The sequence below is a fragment of the Ursus arctos genome, unplaced genomic scaffold (assembly GCF_023065955.2).
Source record: "Ursus arctos isolate Adak ecotype North America unplaced genomic scaffold, UrsArc2.0 scaffold_7, whole genome shotgun sequence".
Classification (NCBI taxonomy): Eukaryota; Metazoa; Chordata; class Mammalia; order Carnivora; family Ursidae; genus Ursus; species Ursus arctos.
The window spans coordinates 52189296-52206388 of NW_026623089.1; the positions used below are offsets into that span (position 1 = coordinate 52189296).

The 17093-nt window shown below is 39.5% G+C and overlaps 1 protein-coding gene across 2 annotated transcripts in view; it reads left to right on the forward strand.

Moving 5' to 3' along the window:
- The window catches only part of MICU1 (mitochondrial calcium uptake 1), a 234931-nt gene that overhangs the window by 38204 nt on the left and 179634 nt on the right, over positions 1 to 17093 (forward strand). For both annotated transcript variants that reach the window (XM_026504432.4, XM_048218843.2), the window contains exon 2: positions 15913 to 16074. In XM_026504432.4, the coding sequence (XP_026360217.1) occupies positions 15914 to 16074 (161 nt within the window). In that variant the 5' untranslated portion in view covers position 15913. The remainder of the gene's footprint in view (positions 1 to 15912; positions 16075 to 17093) is intronic.

The window sequence follows — 17093 nt, forward strand, 5'->3', positions numbered from 1 at the left end:
TGTGTCTTGCTTGTTTTTGTGCCTTTTGCACTGCCCTCACAGTAACTTGCTCAATAAATACAGAGCTAATGACTTGAATGAAATAATGGCAATTGCACATTTTGGATTATGTGAAATTTGCCTCAGCTACTGAGGCTAATAATGTAGGATGTTGTCTTATTAATAACCACCTAGGTTGGCCTTCTTCCTCCAAAAAGCACAAAATACTTTCACCTTTTGTTTTTCTGAAATAAACTCTTAAAGCCAGAAAAAACTTAGAAATAAATACCACCTGTACCCTGCATCTCCCAGAGTTCAGTCTCAGGATAAAACTTTTACTGGTCCCATAGCAGGCTAGAGCTAGAAAGAGAACCTAAGTTGTCTGTGTCTACTCGTGTAATAAAACAGTAATACTTGTTACTACTGTTTGTAATGGCTTTAAATTCATTAATTGGCACTGAGGATCCTAAGAAGCCTAAAACATACTTCCTACCTTTAGATTTGCAGTCTCCTGGGCAATTGACAGGTATACATTAAAATTATTTCTTAAGTCAGGTACGATAGTAGTGGTACAGAATGTTAATTCTACAGGAATTTAAAGGAAGAGATCAAGATTGATAATGATTTTACATAACTTTTACAGATGAGGTATACCTTAAGAAGGGCTGGGCTGAAGAATAGTGTACAAATACCTTTTCATGTTAAGACATAGAGAAACAGAGGGCGTTCCAAGATGGCGGAGGAGCAGGAGACCTAAAGTTCATCTGGTCCCAGGAATTCTGCTAGAGAGCTACCAAACCATTCTGAATACCTATGAATGCAACTGGAGAATGAGGAAAAGAGTAGCAGAAACTCTATGAACAGAAAAAGTGACCACTTTCTGCAAGGAGGAGAAAAGATGGCAGAGGAGTAGGGGACCCCTTTTTCAGCTGGTCCCTGAGTCGAGCTGGATATGTACCAGACCATCCTGAAAACCCATGGAATCAGCCTGAGATGCAGGAAGATACATCTGGATCTCTACAAACAAACATCTCCAGTGCTCAATATTGAGATACGAAGTGGAGAGCCATGAATCCGCGCACAGATATCAGAAGATAAACGGAAGGAGGAGGGAGCTGATGCGCTCAGGCACTGGGAAGCAGTAGCCACCTGCACTGGGGAGTGGGCCGGACTTGCGGACTGGCACCCGCGAGAGACCAGACTGAGACTGTAGGCTCGGGAACGCTTGCGCGACCAGACTGAAAACCGGAGTTCCGGAGTGCTCACTGGAACCGGACTGATACCGGGAGCTTGGGAGTGCGTGCGTGCGTGACCAGACTGAAAACCGGCGCTCCAGAGCATGTGCGAACCACACTGAAACAGGGAGCTCGGGAGCGTGCATGGGAACCAGGGGCAGCTGGTGGTGTTGGACCCACAAAGGACAGAGACGTGGCGACCCTGGAAGTGAGGGCTGGGACACCGGCTGTGGGGTGCACATCCCGGGACGCTGCAGGGTTTTTGGCAGCACCGACAGAAATAGAGTTAAAGTGTCCAGGAGAGCTCAGTGGAGAGCGGACTGTGATCTTTCTGTTCTGAGACAGAGGCTAGGATTCGGCCACTGCTGCTCTGACTCTCAGAAGAGGCACAGAAAACCGCCAGGAAAGCCGCCAGAGAACAAAAGCCCGGAAATACCGGCTCACATTGTGCCCATGCCATCCCTCCTCGCAGGGGACGGGGCAACTCTACCTAAGCAGGGTTGCCTGAATATCAGCGTGGCAGTCCCCTCCCCCCAGAAGGCAGGCTGAAAAATCAAGACCCACATCCCTAAGGTCCCTATAAAGTAAGTGCACGCTGCCTGGGTCCTGGTCAATAATTTGGGCTCTGGGCATCCCCACAACCTCTCCTCATCAGAATGAGGAGGAGGAGAAACCCCCCCAGCAAAGAAAAGATAATGAGTCTGTGGCCTCTGTCACAGAACTGATAGATATGGATATAACCAAATTGTCAGAAATGGAGTTCAGAGTAACAATGGTCAAGATGATGTGTAGGCTTTAAAAAACTATTAACGAAAATATTAATGAGAATGTAGAATCTCTAAGGGCAGAAATGAGAGCGAGTCTGGCAGAAATTGAAAATGCTATGAATCAAATGCAGTCTAAACTAGATGCTCTGACGGCCAGGGTAAATGAGGCAGAAGAACGAATTAGTGAATTGGAGGATGGGATGGTAGAAGAGAAAGTAAAAACAGAAACTTGGCTCAAAAAAATCCAATCTCAAGAATGTAGATTATGGGAGATTACTGACTCAATGAAACGTTCCAATGTCAGAATTACCGGTATCCCCGAGGGGGTGGAGAAAGAGAGAGGTCTAGAAGAGATATTTGAACAAATTGTAGCTGAGAACTTCCCTAATCTGGCAAAGGAAATAAGCATTCATGTCCAAGAAGCAGAGAGGGCCCTTCCCAAGGTCAATGAGAACAGACCTACACCACGTCACGTCATACTGCAATTCGCAAATATTAGATCTAAGGATACAGTATCAAAAGCGGCCAGGGGGAAGAAAATCCTTATGTACAGAGGGAAAAATATCAGAATAACGTCAGACCTGTCTACAGAGACCTGGCAGGCTAGGAAGGGTTGGCAGGTTATTTTCAAACCTCTATCTGAGAAGAACGTGCAGCCAAGGATCCTTTATCCAGCAAGGCTGTCATTCAGAATTGATGGAGAGATAAGGACCTTCCAGGATTGGCAGAAACTGAAGGAATTCGTAACCACGAAACCAGCCCTACAGGAGATATTAAGGGGGGTTCTATAAAAGTAAAAAGGCCCCAAGAGTGATACAGAACAGAAATTTACAATCTATACAAACAGAGACTTCACAGGCAACATGACATCATTAAAATCATATCTCTCAATAATCACTCTCAATGTGAATGGCCTAAATGCTCCCATAAAACACCACAGGGTTGCAGATTGGATAAAAAGACATGACCCATCCATTTGCTGTCTACAAGAGACTCATTTTGAACCTAAAGATACATTCAGACTGAAAGTGAAGGGATGGAAAACCATCTTTCACGCCAGTGGACCTCAAAAAAAAGCTGGGGTAGCAATTCTCATATCAAACAGATTGGATTTTAAACTAAAGACTATAGTTAGAGATACAGAAGGGCACTATATTATTCTTAAAGGATGTATCCAACAAGTGGATATGACAATTAAAAATATATATGCCCCCAACAGGGGAGCAGCAAGATACACAAGCCGCCTCTTAACCAGAATAAAGAGACATATAGATAATAATATGTTAATAGTAGGGGACCTCAGCACTCCACTCTCAGCAATAGACAGATCACCTAAGCAGAAAATCAACAAAGAAACAAGAGCTTTGAATGACATACTGGACCAGGTGGACCTCATAGATATATATAGAACACTACACCCCAGAACAACAGAATACTCATTCTTTTCGAATGCACATGGAACTTTCTCCAGAATAGACCATATACTGGGTCACAAAACAGGTCTCAACCAATACCAAAAGACTGAGATTATTCCCTGCATATTCTCAGACCACAATGCTTTGAAACTGGAACTCAATCACAAGGAAAAATTTGAAAGAAACTCAAATACTTGGAAACTAAGAATGATCCTCTCAAGAATGATTGGGTAAACCAGGAAATTAAAAATCAGTTTAAACAATTTCTGGAGACCAATGAGAATGAAAACACGTCGGTCTAAACCTATGGGGCATTGCAAAGGCGGTCCTAAGGGGAAAATACGTAGCCATCCAAGCCTCACTCAAAAGAATAGAAAAATCTAAAATGCAGTTTTTATATTCTCACCTCAAGAAGCTGGAGCTGGAACAGAAGAACAGGCCTAACCCACACACGAGAAGGCAGGTGATCAAGATTAGAGCAGAGATCAATGAATTAGAAACCAGGAGCACAGTAGAGCAAATCGACAGAACTAGAAGCTGGTTCTTTGAAAGAATAAATAAGTCGATAAGCCACTGACCAGACTTATTCAAAAGAATAGAGAAAGGACCCAAATTAATAAAATTATGAATGCAAGGGGAGAGATCACAACCAACACCAATGAAATAGGAAGGATCATTAGAAACTTTTATCAACAGCTTTATGCCAATAAATTAAACAACCTGGAAGAAATGGATGCCTTCCTGGAAACCTATAAACTACCAAGACTGAAACAGGAAGAAATTGATTATTTAAACAGACCGATTAATTATGAAGAGATTGAAGCAGTGATCAAAAACCTCCCCCAAAACAAGAGTCCAGGGCCTGACGGATTCCCTGGGGAATTCTACCAAACATTCAAAGAAGAAATAATACCTATTCTCCTGAAGCTGTTTCAAAAAATAGAAACAGAAGGAAAACTACCAAACTCGTTCTGTGAGGCCAGTATTACCTTGATCCCCAAACCAGGCAAATATCCCATCAAAAAGGAGAATTACGGACTGATTTCCCTGATGAATATGGACACCAAAATTCTCAACAAGATCCTAGCTAATAGGATCCACCAGTACATTAAAAGGATTATCCATCAAGACTAAGTGGGATTCATCCCTGGGATGCAACAGTGGTGCAACATTCGCAAATCGATCAGTGTGATGGATCATATCAACAAGAAAAGAGTCAAGAACCATATGATCCTCTCAATTGATGCAGAAAAAGCATTTGACAAAACACAGCATCCTTTCCTGATTAAAAACCCTTCAGAGTGTAGGGATAGAGGGTACATTCCTCAATTTCATAAAAACCATCTATGAAAAGCCTACAGCAAATATCATTTTCAATGGGGAAAAGCTGAGAGCCTTTCCCTTAAGATCAAGAACACGACAAGGATGCCCACTCTCGCCACTATTATTCAACATAGTACTAGAAGTCCTTGCAACAGCAGTCAGACAACAAAAAGGGATAAAAGGTATTCAAATTGGCAAAGAAGAAGTCAAACTGTCTCTCTTCACAGATGACATGATACTCTATATGGAAAACCCAAAAGAATCCACTCCCAAACTATTAGAAGTTATAGAGCAATTCAGTAATGTGGCGGGATACAAAATCAATGCTCAAAATTCAGTTGCATTTCTATACACGAACAATGAGACTGAAGAAAGAGAAGTTAGGGAATCCATCCCATTTACAATAGCACTGAAAATCATACGTTATCTCAGAATTAACTTAACCAGAGACGTAAAGGACCTATATTCTAGAAACTACAAATCACTCTTGAAAGACATTGAAGAAGACACAAAAGTATGGAAAAATATTCCATGCTCATGGATCGGAAGAATAAACATAGTTAAAATGTCTGTGCTACCCAGAGCAATCTACACTTTCAATGCCATCCCAATCAAAATATCAATGACATTTTTCAAAGAGCTGGAACAAACAGCCCTTAAATTTGTGTGGAACCAGAAAAGGGCCCAAATCGCCAAGGAATTCTTGAAAAGGAAAAACAAAGCTGGGGGCATCACATTGCCAGATTTCAAGCTGTGCTACAAAGCTGTGATCACAAGCAGAGCATGGTCTGGCACAAAAACAGACACATAGACCAATGGAACGGAATAGAGAACCCAGAAATGGACTTTTGGCTCTTTGGGCAACTAATCTTTGATAAAGCAGGAAAAAACATCCGGTGGAAAAAAGAAAGTCTCTTCAATAAGTGGTGCTGGGAAAATTGGACAGCTACATGCAAAAGAATGAAACTTGACCACTCTCTCACACCATACGCAAAGATAAACTCCAAATGGTTGAAAAACCTCGATGTGAGACAGGATCCATCAAAATCCTAGAGGAGAACATAGGCTGTAACCTCTTTGACATCGGCCACAGCAACTTTTTTCATGACACATCTCCAAAGTCAGGAGAAACAAAAGAAGAAATGAACTTGTGGGACTTCATCAAGATAAAAAGCTTCTGCACAGCCAAGGAAACAGTCAAAAAAACTAAGAGGCAGCCCACGGAATGGGAGAAGATATTTGCAAATGACACCAGAGATAAAAGATTAGTATCCAGGGGCGCCTGGGTGGCACAGCGGTTAAGCGTCTGCCTTCAGCTCAGGGCGTGATCCCGGTGTTATGGGATCGAGCCCCACATCAGGCTCTTCCGCTATGAGCCTGCTTCTTCCTCTCCCACTCCCCCTGCTTGTGTTCCCTCTCTCGCTGGCTGTCTCTATCTCTGTCGAATAAATAAAATCTTTAAAAAAAAAAAAAAAGATTAGTATCCAAGAGCTACAAAGAACTTCTCAAGCTCAATACATGTGAAACAAATAATCAAATCAAAAAATGGGCAGGAGATATGAACAGACACTTTTCCAATGAAGACATACAAATGGCTAACGGACACATGAAAAAATGTTCAAAATCATTAGCCATCAGGGAAATTCAAATCAAAACCACCTTGAGATACCACCTTATGCCAGTTAGAATGGCAAAAATTGACAAGGCAGGAAACAACAAATGTTGGAGAGCACGTGGAGAAAGGGGATCCCTCTTACACTGTTGTTGGGAATGTAAGTTGGTACAGCCACTTTGGAAAACAGTGTGGAGATCCCTTAAAAAGTTACAAATTGAGCTACCCTATGATCCAGCAATTGCACTACTGGGTATTTACCCCAAAGATACAGACGTAGTGAAGAAAAGAGCCATATGCACCCCAATGTTCATAGCAGCATTGTCCACAATAGCTAAATCGTGGAAGGAGCCGAGATGCCCTTCAGCAGATGACTGGATTAAGAAGATGTGGTCCATATATACAATGGAATATTAGCCATCAGAAAGAACGATTACACAACATTTGTAGCAACATGGACGGGACTGGAGAAGATTATGCTAAGTGAAATAAGTCAAGCAGAGAAAGACAGTTATCATATGGTTTCACTCATTTATGGAACATAAGAAATAGGAAGATTGGTAGAAGGAAGGGAAGAATAGGGGCAGTGAACAGAAGGGGGAATGAACCATGAGAGACTGTGGACTCTGGGAAACAAACTGAGGGCTTCAGAGGGGAGGGGGTTGGGGGATTGGGATAGGCCGGTGATGGGTATTAAGGAGGGCACATATTGCATGGTGCACTGGGTGTTCTATGCAAATAATGGATCATGGAACATTGCATCAAAAACTGGGGATGTACTGTATGGTGACTAATATAACAAAATAAATATTATAAAAAAAAAAGACATATAGAAACGATATATCCAAGCCAGAAACTTGACTCTTCTCATTTCTAGTTTAATATACTATTATATAGTCATCATATTTATAATTATTTATCATTAGTGAACTTATATTTCTGTTTAAATCAATAAATATTTATTTTTTAAAATGTTTTTATTTATTTATTTGACAGAGAGGCAGCGAGAGAGTGAACACAGTAGGGGGAGTGGGAGAGGCAGAAGCAGGCCTTGGGCTGAGCAGGGAGCCCAATGCGGGGCTCAGTACCAGGATCCTGGGATAATTACCGGAGCCAAAATCAAGAGTCAGATGCTTAATGGACTGAGCCAGCCAGGTGCCCCTACGATGACATTTTTGATAATAAAAATGTATTTCTATCTTACTTGTAAACAAAAATGCAAGTAGTCTTGCTTGTTCTATCCAAAAATCTGTATCCTGTCCAGCAAATCAGTATTTCCATAATTTTCCTTTTATTGCCTTCCCCTAACTTCATTACACAGGGGAAAAGGAAGGTGAGAGTGGTTCTCTAGGTTCAGTGACTCTGGCCATACAAAACTTTTGGGAAATTCTCACTGGGATCTGTTCCAGTGTGGAAATTTGAATGAAATGTCAAGGTAGAGGGTCAAGATGTCCCCACGGTACCAGGTCTGCTGGCTCTTGAACCTTGAGAGTCACCAGGTTGTAACTTATGTCTTGGAATTGGTCAGATTCAGAAAAGCTTTTCTAGGCAAACTAGTATCATAGTAGGTTAAACCAGATTGCCAGTTTATTAATTTACCATGAGAAATACAGCTGGCATGAGAAATAGGATCCTCTAATCTTCTGATCATCATGTTCTCTCTTCGAAGGCAATCTAAAGAGGAAGCTGAATTAGAATCATAACATACTTAGCATGGAAATAGAATAAAGGAGAGTGAAATATATAATTTAGATACTTAATGGTTGAGGCTCTGATGGCCTTCAGTTCCAGGGCTAATATATAACTGTCCCTGAGATGAGTAGTGTGAATCCTTGTGGGCACCCCCAATAGTGCTGATTTTACAACGTAGTTCTCAATCATATTTCTGTTTCACAGAATGCACTGAACCATCACATACATATATCACGTATTCCAGATGTTATATTAGATCGTGGAAACACAGAAAGGACACACGGTTCTTATTTCCTCAAGTTCTTGGTTCATGTAAACTAAACACTTTGGAACCTTGAAGTTTTATTTAACTGAGGTCTAAATTTTGTTGGTAGCCATATTTGGGTAGATCTCGAAAATTTATCTTGGCCTCAGAATTACAGATCTTCCTTCCTTCCTTCCTTCCTTCCTTCCTTCCTTCCTTCCTTCCTTCCTTCCTTCCTTCCTTTTCAAGATTTTATTTATTTACTTGAGAGTGAGAGAGCACAAGCAAGGGAAGGGGCAGAGGGAGAGGAGAAACAGACTCCCTGCTGAGCAGGGAGCACGACATGGGGCTCGATCCCAGTACTTGAGATCATGTCCTGAGCTGAAGGCAGCTGCTTAGCTGACTGAGCTACCCAGGCACCCTGCAGATGTTGCTTTTAATAGTAGTGCTGGGTAACAGTTGGTAATAGTATATACCAGAGGTTTATTTAGGCCAGTGTCAGGGTTGGAAGAACCAAGCAGTTCTTTAGATGTGCAGTTGTCAGAGATCAGAAACTGAAGGCAATTAATCATGTAGAAAAGCGCAAGCAGATATTTTAAGTCAGGATCAGGATAAGGTATGGAATTCTAGTAGTTGAGTAAGTTGAATCAGGATGTGCCGATAATCAGAGTATTAGGATATGAATTTGATTTCGGTAAAACTTATCTTACTAGGGAAACTTACCATGATATGGGTTGATTGCTAAGACATTATTGGGCCTGTGCCCACTGTTTGGGATGGTAATGATCGTCCCTAGCTGAGGAGATTGAAACAGTCTCCTGGACCTGCCTTTATTTTTTATATGTAAAGCATAAAGGGAATCTTCCCCAGAAGAGCATTAAATTTTATTTGCATTATTTCATTTTTTTATAATTAAAAAACATTTATTTTACATTTAGTTGGCATGTACATATTCTGCCTTTAAAAAAAAGTTTATGAGAGGGCGTCTGGGTGGCTCAGTTGGTGAAGCGTCAGCCTTCGGCTCAGGTCATGACCCCAGGAGCCCCACTACTCAGTGGGGAGCCTGCTTCTCCCTCTCCTCCCAGCTTGTGCTCTCTCTTTCTCTATTTCTGTTGCTTTCTCTGTCTCAAATAAATCTTAAAAAAAAATGTTTGTAAGAAATACTATATATTCGTTTACATGGATAAATACATAAGTATAGTTTAGTTTTAAAAATGAAGTAGTATAGGGACGCTTGAGTGGCTCAGTTGGTTGAGCATATGCCTCTTGGTTCCCACTCAGGTCGTGATCTCAGGGTCGTGAGATTGAGCCCCACATTGGGCTCTGTACTGTCTCCCTTTGCCCCTCCCCTGCTTGCATTTTTTCTCTCTCTTTCAAATACATAAATCTTTTAAAAAATGTTTAAAAATGAAGTAGTGTATTGTAAATCTCCTTGTCAAGAGACACAGAATAACTTTATTGTATGTCCTTCCAGAGTTACTTAATAGGAATATGCAAATATACATTCTTATTTGTCTTCATTTTACATAAAAGGGTAACATATGCTATTCCACAGCTTGGTTTTTTTAAAATAACACTATCTCATGAAACTCTTCAAATCCATACATAGTTTTTACATTCCCTGTTTATTGCTACACGGTATTGCCTTGTATGTTTTTATCGTGGTTTAGCCAGTCCTCTCCTGGTGAACACTGAGGTGGATTTAATCTGTTGCTGTTACCAACCATGATGTGCTGAATAACTCTCTGTGTGTGTGTGTGTGTGTGTGTGTGTGTGTGTAATTTCACAGGTGTACAAGTATATCATTAGGATATTTTATCAGAGGTGCAATTGCTTGGTCACTGGATGCAGTTTTATATGGGTGATTTTAGTGAATATTGCCAAATTGCCCTCCATAGATTGTACCATTTTCTTTTTCTTTTAGGAAGTACATTGTACCAGCTTAACACATCCCTTAGCAGTGCCATTTCTACAGTATTGCCAAGAAGTGTGCAATACTTTTGCAAGCTTGCAATCTTTTGCAAGCTTGATAAGTGAAAAGCAGTATCTTAGTATAGTTTTAATATACATTCTCTTGTTATTAATGAGATTAAGTATCTTTTCATAGTTCTCAGAGCCATTTTTACTTCTTTTTCCAACTTTTTAAATTTCCTTAGCCCGACTTTCTGTTGGTTTGTGAAATAATTTAATATTTTATGATTAGCATATTTAATATTTATATTCCTTTGTATTATGTTATACTATTGTTTATCTTTAGTCGGCATTTGATCTCTTTTTGGAGTGTGGCTATAACATTTATTTTGCTGAAAACAGTTATTAAAAAGTTTTTTCCCCTTTAGGTTATTTACTTGGGAATCAAGTATTCTAGGATTTATTGTAGGTTTTTGTACTAATTAGCTGTAAGTAATCCACATGACTTATCTCGATCTGTTTTCTTTATCTGTAAAATAAAGATGTTGAATTAAATGATTTCTTGATCCTGTGACCCTTTGAAAGTTATCAAAAGCAATATATTAAACTTAATAGTCTTAAAATAATACAGAAACGCAGCAATGTTACGTTGTTACAGGTTTTAAAAATCTTGTTCTGTTTCTTGTTGGATAGATAATGCTTTCCTTTGGTAACAAAATTATGTTTCACTTGCCTCCCTTGACATTTCTTGGTTGGAAATACCTCTTCATCTTTTTTTCAATTCATATGAAAGCTACTTTTTAGAGGCATGCCTTTTGGGGGGGGTACTGTTAAGGAAGAAAAGGTGCACTCCTTCTGGTTTAATTTAATCCTTCTCATAAACATGCTTCATTACTGCATAACTGCTGCCAGTTGGCCTATTCAATTTTCCAGACTCAATTGGAAAGCTGATCTCTGCCAGTTGGCCTATTCAATTTTCCAGACTCAATTGGAAAGCTGATCTCCGTAAATCTGTTTACATGGTCTCTCATCAAAAATTAATACAGTCAACTAGTTACACTCTTTCTTCACTACTAATTTAGGAGTTAAATTATAATAGAGTCTTTCCTCAGGGGTTTGTTTTTTTTTTTTTTTTCTTTGTTTACTTGGCAACTTTGAAAATTGCACTGGAGAAGATCAGTAGATACATCTTTTTTTTTTTTTTTAAGATTTTTAAAATTTGTGAGTAATCTCTACACCGAATGTGGGGCTTGAGCTCATAACCCCGAGATCATGCTCCACCAACTGAGCCAGCCAGGTGCCCCTGGATATATCTTTTTTTTTTTTTTTTTTTTTTTTTTTTTTTTTTTTTTTTTAGAGATTTTATTGATTTGACAGAGACAGCCAGCGAGAGAGGGAACACAAGCAGGGGGAGTGGGAGAGGAAGAAGCAGGCTCATAGCGGAGGAGCCTGATGTGGGGCTCAATCCCATAACGCCGAGATCACGCCCTGAGCTGAAGGCAGATGCTTAACGGCTGCGCCACCCAGGCGCCCCCCCCCCATATATCTTTTGATGCATACTTTGGGGAATGAGATTAAAACCCGGGGCGAAATGAGATGTAGACATTAACATTTGAATTGGAATATCAAAATGTAAGTCAACTGTTAGTGAAACTCAGACTTTCAAAAATTTAAAATCTTCTAGCACCAGAGCATATGGACATGGATTCTGAACACTAATAAATCTTAATTCTATGATATGGTCTTACTCTCCCTCAACCTCAAATGAAATAGATTAAATTTTGCCATATAGTTTTCATCAAGATTAGAGAGCATTAAGAAATAAAAGGAACCCTAAAGCCCAATTAGGCAGTTCTCTCATTTTATCAAATTCTTCCTGAAGGAAGAATAAGCTTCCTTTGTGCACAGCTGTTCGGTACTAGAATTGAGACTAGGTCATTGGTCATTGGATTCCTATTCCATTTCACTTTCTACCATCTGCTGCTTAGTGTTATTGTTTTAATCTCTTTCTCCTTTCTGTCTTCCATATCTCCTTCACACTTACATATTAATATGTTTTGGACAATGATATCTGATGGTTTTGTCTCTCTTTGGACATTTAATTTTATTTTATTTTTGGTTTCTGTACTTATCATCTAAGCACTTATCACCCATACTTAGGTTATTAATTGCCTTCTGGCTGTACTCACTACTCGCATTAGTTCTCTCTGCCTTTGTTGTTTGCGGTTTATTCTATTTACTACTGGTAAATAGCTGTTCTTTAAGAAAATACTTTCATTGGGTTATTTTCCAATTTAAGGTATCTGCTAGTTTCCTGTTGTATATATGATCAGAATTCTCAGTCCAGAATTCAGATGACCTTCTCAAGTGATTCTGGCTTACCTATTTGATCATATGTGTATTTATTTTTTTTTTTTTTACTGAAAAATGGGTTTATTACATTGGTGAACTTATTTCTGAGATGTCTGTTATTTGGACATATGTCTATTTATGGAGAATATCTGGTTAATTATGAATTTATCTTCCCATTTTACACACTCTTTGCCTTTTCATACTTTTGAAATGGTTATGTTATTTGCCTTTCACATTGAAAATTTCTGAGTGCTCTTTTCTTTCTGTTGTCAGTGATGAATAATGTTTTCTCCAGTTATATGTTTTAGTTGTGCTCATTTTTATTATAAGGAGAAAGATCTATTTGATCTGAAGAGAAATCAGAGTATTCATTTTTATTATAGACAAAAGCAATGCTGTGTATCTGAATGCACTGTGGGCTTGGGAAATGTTATTTTAAAAGTGAATCAGTTGTTGACAGGCAGGAAGAAAATATAATGGACAGTCTCCTTGGTGCTATATTTTGCTAGAATATGTGCAGTAAAATGAGATGATTTCTGGGGTTGGGGAAGGGTATAAGAATTGTGTTGCTGGGGCGCCTGGGTGGCACAGCGGTTAAGCGTCTGCCTTCGGCTCAGGGCGTGATCCCGGCGTTATGGGATCGAGCCCCACATCAGGCTCCTCCGCTATGAGCCTGCTTCTTCCTCTCCCATTCCCCCTGCTTGTGTTCCCTCTCTCGCTGGCTGTCTCTATCTTTGTCAAATAAATAAATAAATCTTAAAAAAAAAAAAAAAGAATTGTGTTGCTGCAGCTTAGGTCATAAGAAATAGAAGAGAAAAATAATTCTTTTCCCACTTTGTCCATAAGAGCAGGATTTAGCTCCAACTTTGAAATTGGGCCTAGGTTGAATGAAGAAGGCTAGGGGAAAGGTTTACTTAAGAGATGATAGGTATAGGTCCCAGAGAAGAGTTAGTAACTGGCTCTGTGATCTTAAGAGACAGCTAAGTAGTCTAACTTGATATGAACCCAAATGGTAAAAGACATACTTTTCTTAGTATATTGGGGCTTAGAAGTATACTTAAGTGTTAGGAGCCAGTACCTGTGTGATTTGTACCTTCACCGTTATGTGAAAGTACATTACATAGTTAAATATTTTAAACATCTGTGTAACAGGCCCCGTACTAGACGGTATGTTTATGATGAGGAAAAAAATAAATTTTTTTTAAAGGAGGGTAAAATCCAAATGGGGAAGGCAAACTTACATATGAACAAATGTATTAATTGCCATAGGAAGATATGTATAAAGTACAAGATAATTTAAATTAGAAAGCAGTGAACTGTGTGCTTTGGGACAATCAAAGGAGAGGAGAATGAATACTTTATGTGATTTGAATGAATTGCCACTATAAAAAGTCATATAACCAGGAAGAAATGCCCCTTTCTCTTTCAGTCTGCCTGGTCAAATAAAAGAATGAAGACTATACTCTGGCCTCAAGATACTGTCTAGAGGAAAAAAATCATTTTCTATCAATTCTCTGTATAGAGGTGCCAGAAATGGTCCTGTTGTTTGGGGTGTCCATGAAATTTCTATGACTTGATCAAAATTGTATATTTTTTATTTTGAATCTCAGAACTAAACAAAAGCCTTGCTGACTAACCTAGTCTTACCCTGATATTTAAAATTTTTTTTTAATTCTTTAATATCTATACCCTAATATTTTTATACTTCAGGATACCAGTTTAGAAACATATCATTTAAAAATGTTTCATGTATATCTTGCCTAATTAGAATGTAAAATTCTTTTTGGCTTTTTAGGTCTTACACAGGGCTGGTGAACTTAAAACATTTTTGTTGAATGAGAACTTCCCAATAATTCTCTATATGCTGAATTAGTTAGCTTTTGCTGTGGCAGTAAACAACCCCCAATTTTAGTGGCTTATAATCATAAACATTTATTTCTCACTAGCATTCTGTAGGTCGGTTATGCTCAGCTGGCTCAGCTGGTCTTCATAGTGCCTGGCTCAGGCTGAGATATGTTCATTATGGAACCCAGGTTGAAGGATCATGTCTACTTGGGGCATGATCTTCTCTTCATAGAGTGCAGGAGCATAAGAAGGCTAACAGCAATACTACTTAAAAGTGCTTTGTGGAACTGGCCCACATTCTGTTGGCCAGAGCAAGTTCAATGGCAGGATACATAGCCAAAATGAGGAGTGTAGAAAAGAGTATTTGCCTATGGGATGGGGGATGGGAGAGTGAATGTTTTTTGAACAATAATATGACCTAATACAGATATTTCTGAGGTAAACGATGAAAGGAACAGGTGAAGTTGTAAGTATGAAATTAAAGAGTTTGGTGGGTAGAAGTCCTTACAAGGACCTGGGAGCGAAAAGGATTTAATGAAAATTTAAATTACTTTAACAAAAACAGTATCAACATTACAAGGTAGGGGGGCAGCAAAGTGTTCTAGTTAAAAACCTGGGTTCTGGTGTTAGTCCATTTATTTTAGATTCTGGACCTACTTCCTAGATGCATACTCTAGAACAAGTCACTGTATCTCAGTTTCCGTATCTGTAAAATGGTTGTGCCACTTACAGATCTGTTGCTTTGCAATTCTAAATCTATCTTTCATTGTCCTTTTTGTAATACTGGAAATTTCTCTCTTGCCAGCTTTTGTTAGGGTTTGTCAGTAGAAGGGGTAGAGGGAGACTAGAGAAGGAAGAAGTTTTTCTTCCTGATTCTTGTGTGCGCTGTAGCACGCAGTGGCCAGCAGCATGTGGGACATCCTGGGTCTTGCAACCCGTAGGTAGTTTTAGCAGCAGTACTCCCAAATGCAGTTTCCCAGTGAGTTCCCTCCTCTGACATCTTCCCATGGGTACTTTCCCGATTTCCATTGACATGTTGAGTTCTCCTACTAGATGACTTTATAGTGACTTCTGTTGGCCTGGCACTTTAGTAAATTTCTCAGACATCCATGGCCATGACCTCACCGCAGGTCTGTATCTCAGCCCTCTTGAGAGTGGCCCCTTTACAGATTTATTCCTCTCTTGTTGTTCTGCATCAGCCCTCAAAATAGTAGCTGCTCCCAATATCTGTTATCTTTTTAACCCTTAGTATTTTAACCCTGTTATAATTAATAATGCTTTACGTTAAACTTTTCCTGTTCAAATTATCATGTGTTTTTGTCTTATAATTGTAGTTTGACTGATATATCAGGTTTATAAGTAGTATTTTTCTCATGCAATTGTTCTGAGGAGTAAATGGGGTACTATATGGTATTGCAAAGTGTTTGCCATTGTAAGTCCGTAATGTGTTGGCGATGTTGATACTGTCATCTTCATCATTTCGTCATCACTGTTGCTACCACTAGTTAGGAATAACATTTCTACTTTTTATCCACAGAATGTTTCGTCTTCATTCCCTTTCTGCTTTGGCAGAACTGGCTGTGGGCTCTCGATGTTACCACGGAGGATCACAGCCCACCCAGATGAAGCGACGACTAATGATGGTGGCTTTCCTGGGAGCATCTGCAGTCACTGCAAGTACTGGTCTCCTGTGGAAGAGGTGAGTGTTAACCGAGGATCCTTGTCCTGCACGTGCTTTTGTTTTTCTAGTTGTCTCTGTTATCTCAAAGGATTACACTGATTTCTGGCTTAGCTTTGTACCAAAATTTCTTGCCCAAATCATTTGACATTGATAATATTTGTCTATGAGATAAGATGTTTCAAAGAATTCAGCTATTGTGTCAAAGCAACAAATAGGAAATAATCTGCTTCAAGGTTGGCCTGTCTCTGCTGAACTATTTAAATAATTAACCAGTTTAATAATTTCAATAATTTTTAAACAAATAACATATAATAAACGAATAAATTTAATGATTTATGAATTTAGCATGTACAATTCCCTGGTTTTTAGTATATTTACAAAGTTGTGCAGCCATTGCCACTATCTGATTCCAAAAATTTCCAGCACTCCATAAAGAAACTCTATGCCATTTGGCAGTTACTTCCCACTTCTCCATCCCTCCCAACCCTAGGCAACCACTGATCTACTTTCTGTCAATAGACAGTAAAATGGGAATAATGCTAACACCTATCACAAAGGGTTATGAAGATTAAATGAGTTATGATTTGAGTTTTTTTGTTTTTATTCACTTATTTATTTTTAAAGATTTTATTTATTTATTTGACAGAGAGGACAAGAGAACACAAGCAGGGGGAGCAGTAGAAGGAGAGGGAGAAATAGGCTCCCTGCCGCCGAGCAGGGAGCCCAATGCGGGGCTTGATTCCAGGACCCTGGGATCATGATCTCAGCCTAAGGCAGAGAGTTAACCATCTGAGCCACCTGGGCGCCACAGGGGATTTTTAAAATACCATTTTATTTTATTTAATTTTAAAGTTGGCTCTTGGGGCGCCTGGGTGGCACAGCGGTTGGGCGTCTGCCTTCGGCTCAGGGCGTGATCCTGGCGTTATGGGATCGAGCCCCACATCGGGCTCCTCCGCTATGAGCCTGCTTCTTCCTCTCCCACTCCCCCTGCTTGTGTTCCCTCTCTTGCTGGCTGTCTCTATCTCTGTCGAATAAAT